Source organism: Nannospalax galili, unplaced genomic scaffold (assembly GCF_000622305.1).
Source record: "Nannospalax galili isolate Female #2095 unplaced genomic scaffold, S.galili_v1.0 scaffold188, whole genome shotgun sequence".
Classification (NCBI taxonomy): domain Eukaryota; kingdom Metazoa; phylum Chordata; class Mammalia; order Rodentia; family Spalacidae; genus Nannospalax; species Nannospalax galili.
In genome coordinates, this window is record NW_008360325.1 from 8,130,423 (window position 1) to 8,149,219 (window position 18,797).

Consider the following 18,797-nt stretch of genomic DNA (forward strand, 5'->3'; position numbering starts at 1 on the left):
GCGTGCGGGGGTGGGGGGTGGGGGGGGGGGGGGGGGGAGGCACTGAGGTCCATAGTCCTTTGGGGTAAGAGATGTATAGAAGGAGTTATTGAGGTCACAGACCCCAGCAGGGCAGAGGTTCTGAGGTTCAGACAGGGGAGGGGGGTTCTCTTCTTGATGTTTCAGAGAAGAGGGGTTTCATTCCATATAGTTGATAAGCAGTCCACAGCACAGGCCTGCGCCAGGCTGCCCCTGATTTCCGAGAGGCAGAGGGAAGAAAGGGTGTCCTGTCTTCCTAGGGGAGGACTGCATGACCCTGAGAAGGGGGAGGGGCACATTTAGTCAAGGAGTGCCCAATACACAGATGGGTGTGTGTGGCCACCTGTAGCCCTCTGGTGTCTTGGAGTCTGGTACCCTGGGCCTGCAGACTTCCTTGGGGCAGGGGGGTGGGGAATCTATTCTTCTGGAATCTGGGCACCTGGGGGTCGGTTATAGGGTTACAGATTCATGGAGGAGTTCCTGGTAGGGGACTTGCCATTTCCTTTACAGCATCTGTGAGAGGAAGGCTGCAGCAGGTGGAAAGGCTGGTGTTCTAAGTCCTCTCTGCTCTACCCCCTGCCTGTGGGAAAGGATCTTGTGAGGAAGGCAGACCAGGGAAGAGGCCTGGGTAGAGCCTGTTGCCTGGGTCAGGGGACCTGGCGTGAACCTGAGTATAGAAATCATTCATAGCAGGCAGCTGTGCCTGGGTGGGGCCCCCCACCCTCCCTACTCCTGTGACCAGCAACCACTCTGTGGCTCTTTCTATCTGGTCAGGCCAAACTAGAAACTGTCAGTGTCCTTGTGGACAGTTGATTGAAACCAGTGTAGGTCAGTGTAGGCTGTGGGGGATTGGAGTGTCCTGGGAGTGCTTGGCTAGTATGGATTCCTGGATTGTGGGTGTGATGACTTCAAGGGATTGTTAAACTGAAGACATGGAACTTGTGCATTTTTTTTTTCCTGTCTCTGTGTCATACTTTAACAAAGTAGAGCCATGCCCAGGCCCATGGGAAAAGGCCAGGGACTGAGTTCAGCCTGCATCCCTCAGTTTGGACCCCAGCTCTGCAGGTTGGCTTATGTTTATCTAGGTGGGCTGGAAGTTGTTCACTAGGAGACATTGGTTAGTTTCCTCTGTGAAAGACTTAACAGTGTCTCCCTCAGTGGGGACACAAACCTCTGCAGGGCACAAAGACTACCTGAAGCTCTGCTGCCCATATGCATAATGCCAGGGGCTGGGGCCTCTAGGGCGCCACCTGTTCCTAGCACCACACTGCCCCCTGCTGGTCAGGCCCGCATTGTTCTTCCTTGGACTGTGGACTGGGTTCCTAAATCTCAGGGGCCATTTAGGGAACGAATTAGCTGCCTGGAGTTTCCTCTCATGACAGCATCTCTGATGGATTCCCAGAGAGGCAGAGGTGGACCATGAACACAGGCACAGCACGCACACACCCTTCCAGTAGGAGGGGACAGCAAGGGGAAGGGGGATGGGGAGTCATGTGTGGCCTCTGACATAGCCCTAGATCCCTGGTTCCTTCACATTTGGGTATAGGGGTGGGGAAGGCACTGAGGGCCCCAGGCAGCCCATCAAGGCTCTCTCCTCCAACTTGGCTCTGGGGAGCACCTGATGCCCACCAAGGAGACAAACAATGGCAGACCTGTCTTTGGTCCTATGACATGACAGTGTCATGTTCACATGGCAATGTGCCTTCCTTCTCAAGAGAAACCTCAGTGTAGGCACATGGGACGAAGGGGAGGGGCTCGAGCAGCTCTCTAAAAAAGCAGCTATCTCCTGGGAGCAGCCACTATCCTAGATCCTGAGCACCTGGGCTTGGATCGCTGGGTTCATCTTCTGGTTTTCTGGAAGGAGAGGGACCATCTCCTCTGTTAAGTTCCACACAATCACTTTGCAAAGCAAACAGGACCCATAAGGTCAAGGCGAGGTGGAGAATGAGACACAAACTGGGGCTGCCGTTGGTGGTGTCCATGACGATGTTGGGTCACAGAGAGCTCCCTAGGCTCTGCTCTTGGTGTCTAGCTTACACAGACTGCTGCTAACAGCTTTGGGCTTCTAACCCAAGCTCCTGCCTTGGGCTGTCACCTTCCCCAGAAGCTAACATAAGAGGAATGCCCAGTTCTGAGTGGGAAACTCTGGAACTAAGAGAGAGGCGTAAACCTTTTCTCTTTATTATTTTTGTGGGGGGCAATCATACCACAGTGCACATGTGGAGGTCAGAGGACAGCTCTATGGAGTCAGTTTTCTCCCTACACTTTTATATGGGTTCCAAGGCTAGAACTCAGAGCATCAGGACGGCACAGCCAGCACCTTTATCTGCAGAGCCATCATCACCCCTCCCCTTTCTCTTTGTAAGTTAACTGCTTCAGGCATTTCACTAGAGTAATAGGAACTGACTAACTTATCCTCCCAGAGAACCTGGCAGGTCACTTTTGGGACCATGACATAATCAAACAGGAAGATGCATGTGCAAGGCCTCAGCACACTGGCAGCTGTAACAAAGCATCAGGGGCTGGATGGTTTATAAACAACAAAAATATTATTTTTTGCTTTTCTGGAGTCTCAAAGACTGAAATCATGGTGCCAGCACAGTCGGCACTTTTGGTGTGGTTGGGACGCGTGGGAGCATGTCAGGCCGCTTTTCCAAACTGTCCCTAGCCTGAGTCACTGTCCCAGCCTTTCCCCTGGGGGCAGGAGTGTCCTGACCACAGTCTCCAAGGCACATGTGCTCACCCTGCAGCCCTGTGCTCATTTTATTCCCTGTAATGCAGCTCTCTATTTCTACCCCACTTTTTGTGTGTGTATACGTACATGTTCATGTGTGCATGTTCATGTGTGGGTTGCATGTGCACATGTATGTATGTGCATGTGTTGGGGCTTGGGAGATGCTTGCAGCTTCCAACCGGAAGTTGGAGGGCCAGACTGGAAAGCTCTGGCAGACCATTCGGCAGCAGCCCTACAAGCGTAGGTTGCCATGGTGGATAACGTTATTTGTGCTGTCTATGTAAACAGGTCCGGCATCCTGAATAAATGTTCACTGTGAGCCTTCCTTTGCAGGAGCCAGAGAGGTTAGGGGTCAAGTGGAAAATCCCAGAGAAGGCAGGTTTGGGAGACCTCAGCAGACAGCTATGTAAGCAGGCTGGCCTGTCAGGAACTTCTAAGGATCCTATCACGGCCCCAGGTCTCATCCTTTTCCTCTCTACCTCTTCCTCGCCTCCAGATGCACACATGGCTCCAGTGATCTGATAAAGGAAGCCACTGACCTAACAGGCACCAAAGGGGGGCTGCCTGCTTCATCCGGCCTCACTCACTTGCTTCTTAGCCGATTCCTGTCAACTTGTCCAGTTATAACCTCATGTATGGGGAAGTTACCAGTATGCCATCTTTGGGGTGAGCATTATGGGGGCACAAGGGAGAGCCAGAAGGGGTATTTGCCCTCAAGGGGAAGGCAGGTCTGTCCCCAGGAGATGGTATAGCCCAGCAACTCAGAGTATCAGGCTCCAGGACAGGGGAAGCTGTGCTTGTTGACACACTGATTTCTCAGCAGACCCCATGTGGATTTCTGCCCCAGGAAACCTGTCTTGTTTATCCCTTTCAAATCAAGATGGCTCAGGAACAGGAATACAGCATGCAAACATATGTGTTTACATGATAAATTTGCATAAGCACTGGCGGGCAGGGTGGAGCTGGGGAGTTGGGGATGTTCTTTTGGCCCAGGCTTGACAGCTGTAGCTGATTAAAATGCAAGTTTAGCAGTGCTAGGCTGTAGACACTGCCTTTACTGGGGGAAAAATATTGTAAATGGCCTTTTCTATCCCTCCCAAATGCTGGGCCTGGGTCTTGAGAACATAGTCCACACCACAGCAAGAAGGCCTTGGCCACCTTCATAAGAAACAAGATGAGAGGGGGACCCAAATCCCTGGCAGAGTGGGTGCCAGGGAGGAGGTGCATGTTATAGAGCCGGGAAGGTGGCAGGAACAGATAGGCTTGGGACAGAACTGGAGTCACTTCCCAGTTCCTTTGCTACCTTAGCCCACCCCTCAGCCTGTCTTCAGAGTCTACACACCTCTACTGAGCACCAGTCCTTGCAGGGACACACGGATGATGTCCCCGGCCTCTAGGGCTCCCCATCCTGATGTTCCAGGCTCCTTCCAACAAGCTGCATTTCACTACCCACTAACCCCATGTCTGCTTTGACCTTCGGACTCCAGCAGCCCTGTTTCTGGCACCGTACCCCACAGAGCCGCCACCCCTCCAGACACTATGCAAAACAGGGTCCTGCCTCCTGTCCACATCTTCAGTGACTACACTGCCTTCCCTTGTTGCGCTGGTGGTGCCCGACACCTCAGAGAGCCTTGCTGGGCTTTGACTGGCTTCCCTGTGGCTCACTTACGGGTGGCAGCAGGCAGGGGCAGTTAGGCTCTGGTCTATCGTCTTGTAGGACATCCCCCAAAGTCAACTCAAGAAAAAGCTGCAAGTCAGATTTCCAGTCCTGATCACCAGTTACAGGCCTTGGGTAAGAAACCCCGTGCCTCAGTTTCTCCACTGTGGGGATTACAAGTTTGAGCCACCACACCTCTTAGTGCCTCTGTTAGTGTATGAACGAATGTGACTTCAGCTGTATACTTGGTGTTCCTTGAAGATGTACTGGGCGGCCATTTGGGTGTCATTCGTTCATTCATTCATTCACTCACTGAGCACCTGCTGGCTATTTTCTGAGTCAGGGACACTGCCAGGTGCCAAGAGTGGAAAGTTGAGGGCAATAAACTTTGCCCTCAGAGGGTGGGTGCAGGTGTAAGGAAAACTGCATGCAGCATTTGCCTTTGGTCTCAGGTATGGCAATAGAGATCTACCCTGCCTCAGTAGGGCAGGAGCACCCATGGAAGGGACCCCAGGGATGTGGCTTTCAAAGATAAGCAACGTCTTAGATACTTTCTGTTGCTGTGATAAAACACTCTGACCAAAATCAGCTTGGGGAAGAAAGGATTTATTGCATCTGACGCATCCAAGTGACAGTCCATCTTTGAGGAAACTCTGTGCAGGAATCTGGAGGTAGGAGCTGAAGCACAGACCATGCAGGAACACTGCTTACTGGCTTGCTCTTCGGGCCTGTGTTCTTATACAACCCAGGACCACCTGCCCAGGGTGGCACTGCCCACAGGGGGCTGGGTTCACCTACATCACTCAGCAGTCAAGAAAATGTCTCACAGACACGCCCACAGGCCAGTCCAACGGGGGAAATTCCCCAGTTAAGGTTCCTTCTTCCCAGGTGTGGCAAGCTGACACCGGACACCAACCCTGACAAGCAAACCGTACTCTTCATATAACAAAAGATGAGAGACAGACACAGAGTTAAAGCTTTTTTTCTTTTTAATTATTGTAATAGAAAGTGATAATGAGAGCAAGAAGCTAGCATAGAGAGGCTTTACCACCACATCTTCCACCTTTGAAGGTTACATACTTCTCATCAAAAGAGCACACTGAGATCTTACATCAAGAAAGAGCCTTTCCACTATAGTAGAAGCCAGCGACAGGATGGGGGAACCGGGCACCTGGGCAGTGAGGGCCTGAAGGTTAGTTAAAATACTTTCATGTCATGTACATGTGTTTACAAGCCAACTATGAAAATGTCAGTAAGACACATCTCTGCCAATGCTCTTGGCATGAAGAACTGGAGTCTGCAGGAAAACAAGGAACTCCAAAAAGTTTAGACAGTAGAAAGTGTTATGCTCTGGGGAGCAGCCCTGGGAGACGCAGACAGGGTCAGAAAGGAGACCTAAATTTGAGGAGACATTGCTCTTCAGCCTCCCTGGCCCCCATCTGAAGCTCTCCCCGATCTGTGCTCCTCAGAGGCACTGGCAGAGGCTGGACCCTGGTAGTGATCCTAGACATACAATCACTGGTCGGGGTTCAGCCTCAGTGTTCTGGCCACTCTGTGGGTTTTCTCCAGGCAGGCAGGGGTCTTCCTGAAAGCCCCAAGCAGTGGAAACAGCCACATGGGTTTCCAAAGTCCAGTCACCTGCTGGGGGTGTCTCAACTTGGGCAGCCAATGAGATCACTGCTCCAATTTTCTCTGCTCAGCTTGGCAACTTATACAAGGCAAGTGGCGCTTTAGGAACCCCCGTGACTGTGACTCGGCACAGCCTAGTGGAGGTTTCCTATGGCACTGTTGACACTTGGAGACTGGATAATGCCCCTTCACACGTCTGTCCTGTGTTGCAGGGTAAGTGGCACCTCTGGCCTCCACCCACTAGATGCCAGCAGGTCCCCACTCCTCTGCAAGTTGTGACTACAGGAACTCTCCAGGCATTGCCAAAAGTCCCCTTGGGGAACAAAAGCACCTGAAGTTAAGAACCACAGGACTCTGTGGTTGGGTGGCCTGGGTGGGCAAGACCTTTCTCCTGTTGACGAGCTCCACCTGCCGATGTCCTCAAACCCACTGGAGACCGGGCTTCCTCAAAGAGAAAGGCTGAAGAGCTCTTGCTGCCATCCTGCAGCGCCCTCCACACGCAGGCCACTGGCAAGTTCAAAACTGCTCACCTCCAACTGCTTTGGACTAAATAGTGATCCTCTGGTTCCCTATCAGCCCCATCCAACCCTTTGACATTGCAACTCAAGTATAGCACCCAGAAAGTTCTCACTAAAGAGCTGAGTAACTGACTACAACAATCTCATGATGTGCTGTTTACGGCTTTGTGTTGGGCCTCAGCAACATGTACAGTCTGTGGGACTAGATGATTGGAAAAGGATTCAGGAAGTAGACTCAGGAACATCAGGCTACTCCACCACATAGCCAGAGGACTCCATATGGAACCAGGGCTCTGGCACGCCCTGTGTACAAAGCACACACATTCCTTGCATGCTGACCATGTATCTGCTGGGACCTATCCCTACGAAAAACCAGGTCTCAAAAGGTTTGGGAAGGGTTTGGGACAGGTGCTCACGGACCAGGACGTCTGGGCTCTAGCTGCTCCCCCCAGCACCTGAGCAGAATTCCTGCCTCCCTATGATGGTAACACAGCCAATCCCTGGGCATGCTCCGAGGCCGCCCAATGGCATCCACAGTGTGTAATGAAGGTGGCCCAGTGACAGGGAGTGGAGAACACCGTCACGTCTCAGGGGCTCACTGTTAATCCAGGGACCTTCCCCATGCTTCCTGGTGCACACACAGAGCAGTGAGTGCCCCGGGACTCTGCAGCTCTCCACTGATTCTACAGTGGGGACGTTCCAATCAGGTGCTCTCTATAGCCCTTGTTGCTCTGATGTTCTGAGATTAAGAATGCCTGCTGCTGGCCCCCTTCTGCACTTAACAATACAAATCTCTCCAGTGCCAAGGCAGGCTCCAGCCTCAGAGGCCCCCACCCCCACCCCAGGACAGCCAGTTCCAGAGGACTCATGGTGCAGGTCTCAATCACACATGCTCCCTAGCCCTGTGCTCTGGCATACAGCCTGTCCTGTTTCCGCAACTAAAAACAAATGGAATAATCCATGTGCACCTGTCAGCTCCCTCACACCTGCCCCCGGGGGGCACCTTCTACATGCAACTAGAAAACCCTAATTTGGGTCCCTCCTGGAAACCTACTGGGAGATCAGAGGCCAATCTTAAATAAATGGGGGAGGGGGAAGGCATCGGGGTCTCCTACCTCTAGAGTACTGAGGTTGCCCCATTCTGATGTCCAAGACCTGTGGATGGTCCAGGCTGTGGACCTGAGGAAGCATCCCCTATAGATTCAGGTCCAGTTTAAATGTACCTTGGTGGGGGCGTCCAGCCCCAGAAGGCTATGTGGTGCCGTAGAAATTATCAGCTGCAGAACCCAGCTTGCCAGGTTCCACTCCTAGCTCCTTACTTCCACCCTGTGAGGCTTCAAGAAAGTTACTCCATTCCTCTGAGCCTCTGGCTTCCTTTCTGTGAATCAGAACACTGGTGCAGTGAGGTGATGTAAGGATGAAAATCTAGTACTGTGCCTGGATACAGTTCTCAAACAATGAAGTTCAGTACTCAAAAACTGAGGTTAAGTACTCAAACACAGGTTCAGTACTCAAGCACTGAGCTTAGACCTATTTCTTCCCTTACCTGAGAGCCAAGATAGAACCCAGCTGGGCAGGAAGGTGAGCACAGCTCGCTCTGGCTAGAATCTATCATTTACTGATTGTTATTTGTGATGGAGGTGGGCAGATAAGGAAACTTCAGGAGTCAAAGAAGGAAACACTGGGATCAGTTGAAGTCTTGTAGACAAGAGGCCGTCCAATGCACCTGACTATCTAGAGCTCTGACTCGGGAAAGCAGCAGAGATTTTAACATAGAGGTTAATTGGTGGGGGCATCTGGGGGAGAGTACCACCTATTTCTGGGCTTCAGCTCCCCTGAGGAAGAAGTACAAAAAGGAGGGGGTGCATCAGAGAATTCTGGGACACAGATGCCATCTCAGACATCCGAAGCATTCCTGGCCCCAGCCCTGCCTCTGACCTCTTTCCCTGGTTCTCTCCTGGAGAATCCATCCCCTTGCTCCAAGACTGGGGTATGACGAGGGTCCTGCTGGAGAGATAGGAAGCCAAGGGCAAACAGCCAGCAGCCCCTGCCTCCAGCACACAACAGCTAATTGCCAGCCCAGCATACTGCTCTGCTGATGATTTCAGGGGTCCTAGTAGACGCCCTATGTTCCTTCTGCTTGGCTACAAAGGTTAGACCAGCTCTCACACTCAGCCTTCCCTGGAGCCGAAGAATTTGCAGATCTGCTGGCTAGAGCGACAGATGTGGGGAGTCAGAGCTGGTGGCTGTTCATGGCATGGTGTGTCTGGTAATCTTATCAGTCCGCAGCTGGCTGAGCTGGACAATTTAGAAGAATTTTTTTCCTGTCACCAAGAACTCATATTTCCTAAGACCAGTGGCACGTTCAAGATTCTTGCAATTATCCCCAAACACAAACAGGGCTTCTTAACCCTTTTATGTTTTACAGAGAGGGGGAAGGGAGGGAGGAGGACACTCTGAACCTGGGGCAATCCTGCCCCTTGTTGAAGCTCCTCTCACAAAGTGGGGGTGAGGTTCCACATAGAGCTGTTTCCTTTCCCAGGGAAAGAACAGTGCAGGCTCCCTTCCCAACTCTGGTCCCCCAGTGCTGATCTTCAACCCAGAGCATCCTTGTTTGCCAAGGCCCCAGCCACCACTGTGAAACAATTTAAGGAAACTGACTCGACAGGAAGCACATTGGACCTGGGAGAGCACAATATCTAAAGTTAATGACCTATGGAGCACTGTCAAGACCCCCTGGTGATTCCTTCCCTGCCTTGCTGAGGTGGGGACTGGCTCAATAGAGCTTGGCTAGGGTGGAGAGGAGACTCAGTCGAAGGAAATGCTTTGCTATTCTGACTCCTTCGTTACCCAACCACAGGCACATCACGCCCCTCTCCATGACATCCCGTCCAATAATGAAGGGACAGGGCTATAACTCATCTTTAAATCCCACAAGTCCTCAGAGAGAAGAAAGGGTGACTTCACTTGAGTAGTGAAGGACCTGCCAAGAGGACCTACTTTTTGAAGACATCATCTCCTCTTCTTTCAAAGATCAGAAAGTTCATCCAGCAAACAGCCCACTACCTGGTTCCTGGGTTTTCTGATGCACTTGGGTCTGGTAAGGGACCAAGTGCCTAGTGACAAAGTACCATTTATAAGTCAGTTTAACAACATTCTGTGACACTACGACATCAGCATCAATATCCCCAGGAGTGGGACATGAAATCAAGATGGGCGAGACTCTAACCTGAAGGCTCCACTTGCCCCAGGACCCATATACCAGGTTCAATAAGCTTGCAGAAAAGTAAGTCACACAAATGATTATTTACCAGATCATCATCAAAACAGGTCTACTATTGAAACCTAGTTCAACTCGGTCTTGTGTTCTGGAAGTGAAGTTTCCACAATTTTCCAATCTGCTGTTCAAAGTCCTTGACCCACCAAGACCCTGTCAGCTGGAAGCCCCAACGTCTAGGTGTTTGGAATCAGCTCAACTACAACATGGCATATTCAAACTCAGAGCTGTCTGGGAGCAATTCCGGATGCACGAAGGCTGCCCTCGGAAAGGCCATTCAAGGGGTCAGAACTCTGGGTCTAGAACATGGATACAGCCAGCAGCCAGCAGTAAGACCCAGCCATCTGGAAAGCCTTGTGGGGTAAGCCCGGTTCAAGAGGGGCTGTCCTGCAGCCACAACATCCCTGTGCCCTCAGAAAGTGAAAGCATACACCACCCCCACCACCACGATGTTCCCCAGTGTCGCTATGATGGCAATCCACAGCAGGACGGCATCGTTGGAGGAGCGGGGAGACTCCTCTGGCTGGCTGTAGCCATTGGAGGCGGTGTGGATGTTGGCAGAGGAGTTAAACAGGGAGTACTCAGTGCTGAAGTCCTCATTGGGCGAGTCCATGAACGCTCCTCCCATCATGGGCAGCTGCAGGGAGAAAAGATAGAATCAACCAGGACTGCCTGGCAGGGAAGACCCAGCAGCTTTGCAAGACACTGCAGCCCACAGCGCAGGTGCAGATGCATAGGGCATTACTGTAGTGTAACTCTGCACGTTTTAACTCATGAATGCAAGGGTTTCCAGCTGGCTGTGCTGGCTCACACCTGTAATCCCAGCATTTGGGAGGCTGAGACAGGAAGATTGCAAGTTTAAAGCCAGCTGATGCTACGTGTCTCCAAAAACCCAAACCCAAACCAAACAGCAAATTCAACCTTTATGACAGACACTCCTGTGTCCATTTCACACAGGAAGGCTTGAAGGACCTCACCCACAAACCCCCACCCCCATGCCAGCCCCTTCCACAAGCACATGGGTTACAAAATATCTGTATTCCTTTTCTATTTTTTTTTTTTTTTTGGTCTTTTTCAGTCTCCCTGTAGTGGGGCTGTCCTGGAACTCACTATGTAGACCAGGCTGGCCTGAACTCAGAGACCCGCCTGCTTCTTCCTCCCAAGTGCTGGGATCAATGGCGCGCGCCACCGCACCCGGGTCCTTTTCTAATTAAAAAAAAAAAAAATACACTCAACAAAACCCATGCCTGGTCAGGTGTGGTGACTCATGCCAACAGTGCCAGGGCTTAAGAGGCTGAGGCAGGGGAATCACACATTTAAGACCAGTCAGGACTACATATGGAGATCCTGCCTCAAAACACCAAGAACAAATAAAAGTAGTCAAAACATAAACATGGCAACAAATGTGGACCATCATACATTTATTTAGTCTTATCAGTGTTAACTTGTTCTTTCTTTTTTCTGTGTGTGTGTGTGTGTGTGTGTGTGTGGTGGGAGGTGGTAAGAAAAGAGGTTTAAATAGGTGAAGATCTGCCTAAGACCAATCCAGTCAGTGTTCTATGTCAGAGTGGGAAAGGGGGTGGGAATTGGAGAGACAGCTCAGTGAGCCAAATCAACCCTTTCCTCCCCAAGTTGGTTTTGGTCAGGCTGTTTTATCACAATAGAAAGCTAACTAGGACCCGCCCCCTTTGTAAAAATAAAACAAAATCTTAATTTATTGTGTAATTTTTTTTTCTTTCTTTCTGAGCATGGTAATAGAGATCGTGGGCCTGGTGTTACCCATGGGATCATATCCCTAACCCTTTAATATTTACTTTTTCTAAATTTCCTTGGTGTATGTGGGTGAATAAGTGCTATGGTGTGCATGTGAGGTCAGAGGACAACTTGAAGGAGCCGGTTCTCTTTCCACCATGTGGGTCTCAGGGACTGAACTCAGGTCAGGCACCTTTACCTGCTGAGTCATCTCACCAGCCCTGTTTTGTTGTTGTTGTTTTGTTTTTGTTTTTGTAGACAGGGCCTTGTTAAGTTGCCCAAGCAGGCCTTGAATTTGTGTCTTTCTGCTCCAGCCTTCTGAGTAGCTGGGATCACAGGAACGCATCACTGTATCTGGCTTGTGCAATACTCTACACAAGCCACGATTTAACCCTACCCCAGAGCTGGAGAGGCAGTGTGCTGGTGTGTTTACTCCTGGGGACCAGCACTTCCTGTCTTGCCACTCAGCATCCATGGGGGTGGGGGTGGGGGTGAAGGAGAAAGAGTGTTCACAGGGTGAACCTGGGCACATCAGCAGAGGCCTCTCCTTGCTCCAGGCTGTCCCAGGCCCCGAAGGAGGTTTCTCACAGGCAGAGAAGGCATGCGTTAAACCCCAGGGACAACCCTGGCACCTGTATGGCCCATAGTCAATGGTTCTCTTGGTGGGACCTGGAAGGGGGACCGGGAAGCAGTGTCTCCTTCCTTTCCCACTCTTAACAGCCAGCATGCAGTCCTGCCATGACTGGAGGCTGTGGCAGCAACACTAAGCAACTCTCATTTAGTCCCTCAGCTATTCTGGTGAGGGGGCTACTGCACCTCCATTTACAGAGGGAAAACTTGCCCTCTGCACTCAGTGCTGGGAGTCAGGTGTGTCTGCTTGAAGCCTGGGCACTTCCTACTCTGCCCATAGCGTCCCTGGCCTGAAGGGCAGACTCAGGCTTGAGGTGAAAGGGCACCTGGGCCACCTGAGGTTGCTTCATGCTTGACCTACACCGCATCGGTTCCCAACCACCTGCTTCCGCTAAGAGCAACTTCTGATAGGCTCACACTAGGAGAAGGCTGGTGGGGCATGGGTTTTATTTCTTTAGTAGTGTCGAAGACGGAGCCCAGGGCCTTGCACATGCGAGGCAAGCATCCTAGCTCTTGCAGTTTTAAGATATATATACATATGTCTCACTATACATCCCCAGCTGGCCTTGAATCCACCATCCTCCTGCCTCCATTTCTTGAACACTGGGATTCCAGACCCGTGCCACCATGTCCAGAGGTGTAGTCATTCACAACACTGCAGCTGACAGCAGGGTGTAGTAACTGAAACAGGCCACTAGAGGGAGTGCAGGGCCCACTCCAGCGGAGAGTTGGGTTGGTGAACATTTCCTCAGCAGTACATAGCTGTCTGTGTGTGTACTTCTGATAGGTCTATCATACCACATTAAGCTACGCAATTAAATTAAACCTGTGTTAGCATACCAACATAATGACATAATGACTATAAATGAAAACAGAACTACAGATTATTGAGGCCCCTTGACTAATCCTACAGTTACGTCCCTGAAAAGTATTCAAAGTAGAAGCGCTTGCTGTGCCTGTCCTACCAAGGATCAGAGAACCTTGGCACAGAATACCTGCCACGTCATCTCCCCTCATGACGGCAGAGGCTGGAGTTTGGAGATACAAAATGTCGTTAGACCAAGGAGAGAGTCAAACTCAGAACTTAAAGGAGAGTTTCTACCACATATACATCTCTGGCTCTTCCTTACTCTGTGGCAGCTCCGCCTCAGTCATTCCCACATCTGCCCTGGTGTGAGGCAGCAGGGAGCCCCATCTGGAGGAAGTAACACACAGCTTGGACTTTCTATCTACACACCACAGTAACACTGAAAACAAAAATCTTAAGATGACACATTATTATTTTGAGGTCATCTCTAAGTATAGTAACAACACAATTAAAAGTTATAATAAGAGAATTGGGTCTTGGTTTTCTCCCAGGCTGATCAGATGGGGATCCTAGTGACTTTGTGCTCATACCAGCCTAAAAGGGGCGGGGCAGGGAAGCAGGGGCTGTAGGCCAGGTGTGGCTGTCCAGGAACCTCTGTGCTAAAGCTCTCTAAGGAGGGACTCTGGGCTTTCTGGTCCAGTTCCTGCACCTTTCAGATCTCAGCCAAGATCTCGGGCCAATGGCCTGATCACTGCAGCCCTCCCCAGTGCCCTCCTCTCTGTGGACGCCTGTCCCAAACATAGTGCCCCAGTCTGCCAGAGGCTCCATGAGCCTTGCATAGGGGTAGCACACAGGGATGCCCAGGAAGTATCTGTAGACTGAAGGCAACAATCAGTCTCCCCACCGATAAACTGTCACTATTCTATTGATAGAGTCTGCCACGAGGAGGGGCTCCAGCCCATACCCTCAGGCCTCTTCTCAGTCAGATAAGGCCACAGCACAGGCTGCTGTAGCCTTTGAGGAAGTGGGTGGCCTGTGGGAAGCTGTTGTTGCATGTTCTTGATGGCTTTGAGAAGAGGAGCACATCACAAGGCCAGTAGGGGTGCTGCCCTCAGAAGGGGCAGGAAGTTCTCCTGGTACCACAGTTCCTGCGAGACCCTCTGCATGGTTAATGCTGTCAACGTGGCAGGATCTGGAATCCCCTAGCAGACACACCTGCGGGCATGTTGTGAGGGTGTTTCCAGACAGGTTCAACTGAGGCAGGAAAACGCACACTGAATGTGGATAGCACCATGCCACAGACTGGTGTTCTGGACTAAATAAAGGAAGAAAGTGAGCCAAGCACCAGCTCTCTCTGCTTCCTGACTGCAGACGCAATGTGACCAGCCCTCTCATACTCCTGCCTCCATGATTTCTCCTTGGCGATGGTCTATACCCTTAAGCCGTGAGCCAGAATCAACCCCTGCTTCCTTAGTCTAATTTTGTTAAAGTAATGAAAAGAGTAACTAATATGCCTTTTTTATTTGCATAAATGGCCCCTCCCATCTCTGGCTCTTCCTTACTCTGTGGCAGCTCCGCCTCAGTCATCCCCACATCTGCCCTGGTGAGAGGCAGCAGGGAGCCCCATCTGGAGGAAGTAACACACAGCTTGGACTTTCTGTCTCTGAAATTTATGAGCTAATAAAACTCTTTCATTTCTAAGGTAACCCTGCCTAGGCTATTTCATTATAGTAACTGAAGAGATACTGTAGAGCCACCCATAAATTCCTAATATCTTTCCTATCTATTGTTTTCAAAGACATCAGCCTCGAACATTAGGATACACCCTGTCCCACTGCTTAAGCCAGAGTGAGTCAGGAACCAGGCACTTCTAGTCATGTGTTTTCTATGTGATCAATTAATCTGATACACATCTGTGCTCACTCTCATATGGTCCCCCACACCTCCAGCTTGTGCTGAGGCAGGTTGCCCAGAGGCACTGCACAGCTGTCTCTCTGGTTTGGTGATTTCATTTGTTTCAGTGGGATTTTCCACCTTTTTATAAATAGGTTGTAAATCTAAACGCCTGGGCTATCTGTGGAAAATAGCTAAACTACAAAACTTCAGGACTGGCAAACAACAGGTCAGTCTCAGTTCCATTATTTAGAAGTTGATTAGATTTGGTTAAGGGCTGGCTCCCAGGTGGAGGAGGCAGATGCTGGCTATGGTCACCTGGGAAGCAGGCGAGGAGAGACAGCTGCTATCAACATGCCCAGCTGGCAGGGGTCTGCTCAGAAGGATGCTACTTCTAGAGCATTCTTTGGAAACTGCCTTTGCTCGAAGGAGCAGCCAAGACATCAGAGGGCTGGTGCCACCCCAGAATGGGATTCTCAGACCAGGTTCCAGTTCTGAGCAGTCTGGGGGTACGACCCCAGCTTGAAACATTAGAAGGGCTATTGAAATGATGAGGGCATCACTGGAGGGCTTAGAACAGCAAGGATCTTCTTCTTGCTGAGCTAGGACCCCACGGTGGGGGAAGGGAACAGGGGCTGTTTCCCCAGCTGACATCCCAAAACATGTCCTTTGCTTATTAAAGGAACACCAGACCAAATAGACTGAAAACTCCAAGACCAATGACCAAAACTTCCAGAAAGCAGGATCCTCCCCAACCCCATGCCTACAGACCAAACACCCTAGAATGAATGACTTCTAGGACCACCTGCCAAGAATCTTGAAGGACAACAGGATTTGGCTCCAGGGTTATCTTTTCCTCCCAAGGGAACTAGAGCCACCTCCTAACCTTATAAGGCTTAAGTTATTCCTTTAATTCATTCTCTCTCTTCTCTTCTCTCTCTCTCTCTCTCTCTCTCTCTCTCTCACTCTTTTGGGGTGTGTGTGTCAGACATTTACCTTGTTTTAGTTGTTTTTAATTTTTTTAAAGGTTTCTTGATTTTTATTTTATGTGTATGTGTTTTGCCTGCATATATATAAAAGTACACCATGTGCATGAAATGCCCACAGAGGCCAGAAGAGGGCATGCTGGATCCCCTGGAACTGGAGTTACATCCTGTTGTTAGCTGCCATTTAGGTGTTGGGAACTGAACCATGGTCCTCTGGAAAAATAGCTAGTGCTCTTAACCGCTAAGCCCAGCCCTGCATCTACCTTGTTTTTGTACACAGGGTCGTTCATTAGCCTGAAGCTTGTAGGCTGGTTGGTCAGTGAGCCCAAGATCCACCTGTCCCTACCCCAACTCTCAGGACTGGACTTACCAGTGCACGTCACCACACCCAGCTTTTTTATGTGGGTTCTGGGGATGAACTCAAGTCTTCATGTGTGCATGGCAAGTACTTTACCAGACAGGTATTGCCTTAGCCCAAGTTTTCCCTTTGAAAACAGGAAAATAATAAATACTATTTCCTAGACTGAGAGGTTCTTACACTTGGAAAAAAGTATGTTTTACTAGGTGGTGGGAGGCAAACCCCAAAATAAACTCAGATGCTTCTCTTGAATTGAAAACCATACATGCAACATAATGCTGTGTATAATGTGCAGATCCACACACGTATAAATGAGAGGATCAACCTGGACTGTGACCACACAGCCAGACACACACCCCAGGCTGCCTGTGACTAAGGTGGAGATGTGAGAAGGGGGCCTGACATCATTAAAGGGAAGATGGGGCTGACATGGCATGGAATTAAAAGTGGCCAGCTCCAGTCACTGGCCATGTGGGTGTCTGTTACTTTTTGTTCGTTGTGAATGTCACAAGATGAAGAGCAAAGCTGTGAGCAGAGATGCATGCCACACTGTTATGGTCACAGTCAGAGCCATGGGACTTGCTGCTCTTTGAACTCGGATGTACTCAGTGTGGGGTCACCATGTGGTCCACAGTGGTTGAGTGTGGCACGCAAGGGTTCATGCACTTGGACAATGTCTACGGGGCCTCAGAGTCCTGCCCATCTCCCTGGTCTCCATTTTCTGCTGGCAGCACAGCTATCCCAAGGAGTAGGGTGGCTTCTAGGGCTGTATCTGCTTCTGTAGGAGGTGGAGGCTATGCAAACCACCGTAGGGCCTCCTGGGGGAAGGAATGGAAGATGCTTCCAGAAGGAGGTCTTCACAGCACGGCCATGTGAGATGGCAGGGTAGGCACTGTCTTGGACAGTGCGATGCTCTCTGAGGAGGGAGCCCAGGAAAAATGCAAGCCTGGCTATGGGTCTCTGCACCAGCGGTTTGCTTTGGTGCCCTGGCTCTGTCAGTCTACCTCTGACAGGCGGTCATTCTCAGTGCCCAGCATAGCCTAGCCTGCTCAGCAACCTTGGTGCCTAGTCACAAATAAAATATGACACTCCTGGGATGTGAACCTTTGTCCTGGTTTGTTTCTCCATTGCTGTGACAAAATATTCTGAACACTACCAACTTGGAGAGGAAAAGGTTTATTTAGCTTACATCTCCCAGGTTCATCAGGGAGCCCAAGGTAGGAACTCGGCAGGAACCTGGAGGCAGGAGGTGGAGTACAGGCCATGGAGGAACGCTGCTTACTGGCTTGCTCCCTGGCCCCTGCTCAGCCTGCTTTCTTATGTAACACAGGCCCACCTTCCCAGGGGTGGAACCACCCACAGTGGGCTAGGCCCTCCCATATCACTCATCAATCAAGAAGATGCCCCACAGACCTGGCCACAGGCCAGTCCTAGGGAGGCAATTCCCTAATCAAGGCTCCCTCAACCCAGGTATGTCAAGTTGACACTAAAGCTATCCAGCACCGCCACCCACAGTGGTCTAGGCCCTCCCATATCACTCATCAATCAAAAAGATGCCCCATAGACCTGGCCACAGGCCAGTCCTAGGGATGCAATTCCCCAATCGAGGCTCCCTCAACCCAAGTATGTCAAGTTGACACTAAAGCTATCCAGCACACAGTGCCACCCTTGAGTTCCATCCCATTGAGAGGGCTCTAAGTCCCAATCAAGAAGATGCCCCACAAACATGGCCACAGGCCAGTCCAAAGGAGGCAATTCTCCAACTGAGGCTCCCTCAACTCAGGTGTGTCAAGTTGACAAAAGCTATCCAGTGCGCCACATAAAGGTGGAAGGAGAGAACCAACTCCAGAAAGAAAATAAGTCCTGTCTTATTCCAAAAGTGTTGGGGACCCCTGCTGTCTAAGGTAGCAGTCTCTCCATGTCCGGATAGTGCCTCCTACTCTCTTCCTGACTCACCTTTGAAGTAGCCGTCACATATACATGTCCTCTGGCTCAGAAACTGCCAGGTTTTCCTGTGTGATAATCAGGCACTGTCTGACAGCCTGGCAGAAGCCCACCACCACATGTAAATGGGGCATCCTACAAAGCACTTATCAACTAAGGCTTTTGCCACTGCCTTCACACTATAAATATCCTGGTTTTCCCCTTAATAAATTGGAGCTGCATCAGGAGCTGAGCTGTACCAGTCTCTTATTCAGTCTCTCAGGAGGGGGCTGTCCCTTTGTAAACAACAACTCGAGAAGACCCTGCTTTCGCCATTCCCGCACCTCCCCTCGTGACCTAGCGGCTGATGGATCTCGAACCTAAAGGGAGTGCCCGGTAGCTTGGAAAGGAACATGCCTGGAAGCGCAGTGACCAGTAGAGTCGCCAGCATCCAGTAGCCGCGGAGACCCTCAGCAACGCGGCGCGCGGGACCCACCCCAGTGGCGCGCAAGAGACAGGCGCCAGCCAGCTGCTGGCGCGCCCATACCTATTAAAAACATTTACTTTGCTAGGTGTGGTGGCCAGGACTTGGGAGGTAAAGGCTGGCAGATCTC

The 18,797-nt window shown here is 50.8% G+C and overlaps 1 protein-coding gene across 1 annotated transcript in view; it reads right to left on the reverse strand.

Moving 5' to 3' along the window:
* Positions 1–5,380: 5,380 nt before the first annotated feature.
* The window catches only part of CUNH14orf132 (chromosome unknown C14orf132 homolog), a 56,384-nt gene continuing 42,967 nt past the window's right edge, over positions 5,381–18,797 (reverse strand). Inside the window, exon 3 of the mRNA XM_008825663.1 lies at positions 5,381–10,470. Within this exon, the coding sequence (XP_008823885.1) occupies positions 10,246–10,470 (225 nt within the window). The 3' untranslated portion in view covers positions 5,381–10,245. The remainder of the gene's footprint in view (positions 10,471–18,797) is intronic.